Below are 6,000 nucleotides of genomic sequence, written 5' to 3'. Positions count from 1 at the left end.
ACAGCCTGTGCAACCTGCTAAGGGATATGTATGTGCTTATTGTGGTTTCCCAGACCAGCTGCAGGCCACTGACTATAACCGCAAACCAGCAGTGGTATGAGATGAGACCCTAGGGAAGTGTAGACAAACCAAACAAGTGGTGGCTACCCAATCCTGGACAGACAGGAGGGGCATGTAGCTGTGGGCTAAGCAGTCCTGTTATGAAATCTTTCCTGCCTTCCTTAAGAACTGGCCAGGGAAGACATTTCCCTAATTTAGATAGAGAACTGTGTTCTGCACAGACATTTCATGAAAAAGTCCCTTGGGTAGGTTAGATAAGAGTACAACCTGCTGGACATGGTAATGAATGAAAGGCATTTCAACTTCTCCACTCATCTGATATTTAACTTGGCAAAAAAGATGGGTTGCTTTGTCAAGAAATGACAACAGAGCCCATGACTATTAAGGAAGGAGTGATGCTGAGATGGACAATTACGACTTGGGGAAGCGTTGGCTGCCCCAAACCCGCTGAGATCTCTTTGTTGTCCAGCTGGAATTGCTTTTGTTTTGTTTTGTTTTTCATCAAGTTAATGTATTTTGACTTTCTTATGTAATTGGGCATTTGCCTTTCTTCTCCTCCAGACCTTCCAGTGATAGTAACCACGAAGCTTCACGGTTTCATCTTGTTTAAAGTCTAAGGGAAACCTCTACCATTATTAAGAGAGATGGTTCTTCGGGTAGAAAATGGAAATGTTTTGCCAGGTTTGTACCATAAAATAATATAATGCAAGTGGCAGTTTCTCTAGTGGATGGTGATATTGCTCCAGCACACTTACACAATGGGGTATCACTAATGCCTCCATTTGGTGGATTAATTGCTTTGATTCTTAACTCTGTGATGTCTTCTGTTAGGTTGCTGACTGTTTTTTTGTTTATTTTATGCCAGAATAGACGCTTCCAAGAAAACCTTCCTGAATATACTTTATTTATGGCAGTAAATTCTATCAGTGGTACCTCTTCACTATCTGGGAAATACTTGCACAAAGCTGAGGGGTGTGAGACAGATGGATCATTGCATCTTCTGAACAGAATCATAACCAAGGGACATAATATTTATTTCTATTTACTTTTTAATATACCAGAGCTTCACCTCTGGACTCTCATTCTTTTTAATACAACAGGAAAATGACATCTAAATACATTGCTCTGATAACCTAATGATATGAAAACATTTCTGTTTTCTTCGGGTTATTGTAAGATTTCTTTTCATTATAAGGAGCCTGACTTCACAAGTGCTGAAAAGCCCACATCCCCAGGACTTCAGTGAAGTCTTGAGCTGTTCACTTTCTTCAGGGGCACAGACAGCCTTCCCAGAAGGTCTCTTCACCAGAGAAGGAAGATAGGATTTTCAGTTGCCTGTAACTATTTGTTCAAGGTATTGCTTGAGATGTTCTTACCCGTCAATAGCCACCTGGTAGAATAATATCATGAATAATGAACTACAACCAACAACTTTTGCGTTTTTTGGTCAGTGCATGAGAAGTCTCCAAAACAGGAAGTGTTACTTGTCTTCTGTGGAACCCGGCTTCTGCTTGGCTCATCACCTACAGCCTTAAATGACTGCTGCCTTTTTGTTGAAGACCTTTAGAAACAGTATGTGCAAAACACCTGTAGATAGTCAGGAGATGAATAAGAGACAATTACTTCATTTAATTCAGGAAAGTCAAAAAGCATTTGCAGTCATTACTCACATGGTACAGAGCTCAATATTCAGCATCTTGGTACTGTGGACAAGTGAACTGATACAAGTTTGAGTGTGCTTTGAGGAAATCTAGAGGTTATTATTTTTAAGTAATAATAATAGTAATAATAAAAATCTCCCTGATGTGGAAATTGAGACATCAAGAAAAAAACAATCCACATATTTGAGATCAGTAAGCCTCAGCAAATGCCTTGAGGCTGTTTGGTGCCTATCATACGAGGCTGGAAAGGTGCTGTCGATGGCAAAGTTTGCCAGCTTCAGGCAAACTCAGCTGGTGGTGGTCCTGATCCTCAGTGAAGCCCACCACTCCACACAGTTTGCCAACATCAGGGATCCAGACAGCAAAGCTCAGCTAGATATTTCAGTCACAACAACTGGGATTGCAGCAAGGGTTTTTCTCTTGCTGGTAGGGTCCACCACTATATGTGCTATTCCAAAGCTGTTCCATTAAATTAACCTAGAATGTGTCCAGCTAAAAAAAAAAAAAAATAAAAAAAAAAATGGTGCAAAAGTAACAAAGGGGAGGTAAATTAAGATTTCAGTGAATGACAAAGGTTTGATCTATTTGAACTGCAGCTGTTGGCATGTGTTGTCATCCACTGGTGAGGCTGCACCTCCTGTACTATGTTCAGTTTTGGGCCTCTCACTACAAGAAAGACATTGAAGCCTTGGAGTGTGTCCAGAGAAGGGCAATGAAGCTGTGAAGGGTCTGCAGCACAAGCCTTTTGGGGAGAAGCTGAGGGAGCAGCGTGGAGAAGGGGAGCTCAGGGGTGACATTATTGCTTTCTACAGCTCCTGGAAAGGAGGTCGTAGTGAGGTGGTGGTGTTCATCTACTCCTCTCAGGTAATGGTGATAAGAAGAGAGGTAATGGCTTTACGTTGTTCCAGGGGAAGTTCAGGTTAGATGTTAGGAAAAATTTCTTCTCAGAAGTAGTAAAGCCTGGGAACAGGCTGTGCAGAGAGGTGATGGAGTCACTGTCCCTGAAGGTGTTCAAGAAATGTGGTGATGCAGTGCTGAGGGCCATGGTTTTGTGGGCAGTACTGGTGGTAAGTGGACGACTGGACTTGATGATTTTAAAGGTCTTTTACAACCTTAGCAGTTCAATGATTCTATCCAGTACTGCAATACGTTTGTGCTGTTTCGATGCACCCAGACTTAAAAGGCATCTGTTGGGCACCAAATATTGGGAAGCCATTAGGAGTCACATGCTCACTGCTCTAGGGACCCTGCTTCTGCCTCTGTGAAGTTGGCGTATTGTGCAGACGGAAACCAGCCCTGTTTCTCGAGGTGTATCTGGCAAGCTGCTGATTGCTCTCTCACCCGCGCAAGCTGTGACCCTTTCCAGCTGTTCTTAATCTGGTCCCTTAACCTTTAATAAAAAAACACCCCACAAACATAACACACCAGCTTTCCGTTCCTCAGAGCCAAACTTTGCTAACAACATCTAGGTTGTTTTCAAACCTGGCTTCAAACATAAAAGTGACTAATAAATCTATATCCCATAATAGGCTGGAAGGCCATTATTTAAAAACATGCTCGGTTTTTACGACCCATTTCTAGTGAAAATCCCAACTGCACCTCTCTGATGCTCCCCTTCTGCTGCTTACATCCCAGATGATGGGCACGATAGCCAGAGAGACGCACCGGTAAATAAGTGAAGGCTATAAACCTGTCTCAGTTTAGTGATTTGTGTACGTATGAGGGGGAAGAGAGCAAGGAAATTCAGTTTTCTAATCTGCTCATTTCCTGGCTCTTAGTGCTCTGTAACTTCCCAGCTGCCGGTTCCGTTCTTCCGCGGTTGATGTCAGTGCATGCTGCTCCGTGCCCTGCAGTGGGACCGTGCCGCTGGGGGGCTGCGGGTTGCCCCTGCCCTACGGCAGCACGCTGGGGCACCCGGGGGCGGGCACAGCGCGGAGCCGGAGAGCCCGGGGCGCTGGAAGGAGCGTCGCCCGCTGGGATCCAGCTTCGGGCTTCCCATTAGAACAGCACCACAAATAGCAATCAATCATCATTCAAGAGCATCCATCTTCCTGACTTTTTTACGGCCTTGTAATTGCCCCCTCCCTGACAGGAGGATTTATGCCCGGCCCGGTACGGGGAGCTCCGCTGCCCGCCTGGTACCGCCGGCTCCTGCGGGGGAACGTGGAGCGGCCGCAGCCGCAACCCCCCTCTTCCTCCCCCCCGCCGCCTTCTGCCGAACTGTCGTCTCCAGCAGCTCCCCGCGCTGTTCTCTCTGTTGCTCCAATAGGGCTGGGGCTTGCTGCCGGGCTCTCAGCTGCCTCCGGTCCCGGGACGAGGAGCGGGCCTAACTCCCATCACCTGAATTTTCCGTGTAAAAGTCACGGACCGTCCCCGTTCGAAAGGGAAACGCTTTCCCTCTCTCTTCCTCTTTCCCTTTCCCCGCTTCCTAAGCAGGCTGCCTCCCGGTCCGTCCCGCGGCTCCCGCTCCCCCAGCAGCATTCCCCGAGCCCCGGCCCCGTGCCCTTTTCTGGCCGAAGTTCGGCTGTTTGTCCCCCCCCGCGGGGCACGGCCGGGCCCCTCCGGCGGGCAGCGCCCGGGGGGAGGTGATGGCCTAGAAACCGCGCGGCGCTCAGCGGCGGTGCGGCTGTGCCGCTCCCCTCTCTCGCTGCCCGCGGCTCTCCCTCTCCTCCCGCGGCGGTCGCGGAGCAGCGGGGGAGCCCCGTGCCCCCCATGCGCGGCGCGGGGGCTCTCAGGCGGCCGGAGGGCGTCCAGCGAGGAACGCCGGCGCTGGGGGCGGCCCCGACCCGCCGCATCCCCTGCTCTCGGCGCTGACCGGGCCGGAGAAGCCCCTCCGGCGACGGGTCCGTCGGGGCCGCGGCCATCGGCGGCGGCGAGGCATCCTCCGGCGGTCGCCGCCGGACGGCACCGGGGCGTTGGGGCGGCCCCGGGCTCGCTCCGGCCGCCGCCGGCGCTGGCGGCGCGGCCGGCGCGGGGGGAGCTGGCGGCCGAGGGCGGCGCGGGACCGCGGGGCCGGGGCTGGGGCTGGCTGACCCCCGGCGCCGTGCCCCTGGGGCTGGCGGGCGCCTTCCTGGGCGCGGGCCGCTACCTGCTGCGAGGCGGCGCGCGGCCGCGGACGGCGGCGCTGCTGCTGGCCGCCTGCTGCGGGGGGGAGGCGGTGGCGCGGACGGCGCTGGCGGCGGGGGAGGACCGGCGGCGCTCCCTGGCCGCCGCGGGGGTGGTGCTGAGCTGCCTGGCCGCCGCGACATGGCTGGTGCTGAGGCTGCGGCAGGGCGTCCTCATGCTCGCCGTCACTAGCGCGGCCAGGACCACGTCCCTCGTCGCCTTGGAGAGGGTCCCGGCGTCCTGGCGGCCCTACCTGGCCTACCTGCTGGGGCTGCTGGGCGTCCTGCTGGCCGGCTACGCCGAGCGGCTCTGGCCCCCGCGGCGGGCCGCCCCGCTGGCGGAGCCTCCCGCCGCCCCCCCGGCCGCGGACGAAGCCCCGGCGCTCAGGCGGCGGCGGCGGTCCAGCTCCATGATCTCCGCCGAGATGTCGGGCGGCGGCGGCGGCAAGAGCCACCGGCGGACCTCGCTGCCTTGCATCCCCCGCGAGCAGGTAAGGCGCGGCGAGCGGCGGTGGGGAGGGCGGCGGGGAGTGGAGCGCGGCTGCTGCCCCGAGGGGACGGGCGCGCGGCGACGGGAGCCGCGGGACGGAGCTGCGGGCGGACCCCGGCCGCTCTGCCCCGGGCGCCGGGGACGGAACTCGAAGCCGTTCTCGTCTCACAGCCCGGAGCGGGGTTTACTCCTCGGGAGAGCGGTGGAAAGTTGAGGCGGATGTTACGGTACCGCACCGCCATGCCCCCCGGAGTCTCGGCCGTCCCGCTGAACCGGCCCGGAGCCGGCGGGGTGCATGCGGGGCGCGGTGAGAGCGGCCCCTGATCGGGGCACGGATCGCCTCCCCTGCGAGCGGCCCGCCGTGCTTCGCTGCACTTTGCCTCCTCGGGGCTGTGCCTGACGCCGTCCTTCGGCTCGGCGTGCGAACCGACATGGGGTACTGCCGTTCATCTCAACTTTGCTGCCTTTAAGTGGCCGTGATTCGCACGGAGCGGGAAAAACTTTCTCGCCGGTCACAAAGCCTTATAAATGCGCACCTGAAAAAACGGGAGAAGAAACACACGGACATCTTTACCGCACGGCTGCAGAGAGCCCTGCACGCGGGCAGAATTGCCCGCCCGTAGCGCGTCCTTTTTTCTGTACGGCTGTACAGAACCCCTTTTCTGTACGAACCCCAACAGAGCCG

The 6,000-nt window shown here is 55.1% G+C and overlaps 1 protein-coding gene across 1 annotated transcript in view; it reads left to right on the top strand.

The window, feature by feature from the left end:
- Positions 1-5,184: 5,184 nt before the first annotated feature.
- PDE3A (phosphodiesterase 3A) overlaps positions 5,185-6,000 on the top strand; it is a 242,735-nt gene continuing 241,919 nt past the window's right edge. Inside the window, exon 1 of the mRNA XM_052690758.1 lies at positions 5,185-5,316. Coding sequence (XP_052546718.1) covers positions 5,236-5,316 — 81 coding nt within the window. The 5' untranslated portion in view covers positions 5,185-5,235. The remainder of the gene's footprint in view (positions 5,317-6,000) is intronic.

The sequence above is a fragment of the Tympanuchus pallidicinctus genome, unplaced genomic scaffold, assembly GCF_026119805.1.
Source record: "Tympanuchus pallidicinctus isolate F22 unplaced genomic scaffold, pur_lepc_1.0 scaffold27, whole genome shotgun sequence".
Taxonomy (NCBI): Eukaryota; Metazoa; Chordata; class Aves; order Galliformes; family Phasianidae; genus Tympanuchus; species Tympanuchus pallidicinctus.
This window is presented reverse-complemented; position numbering and strand designations above follow the sequence as displayed.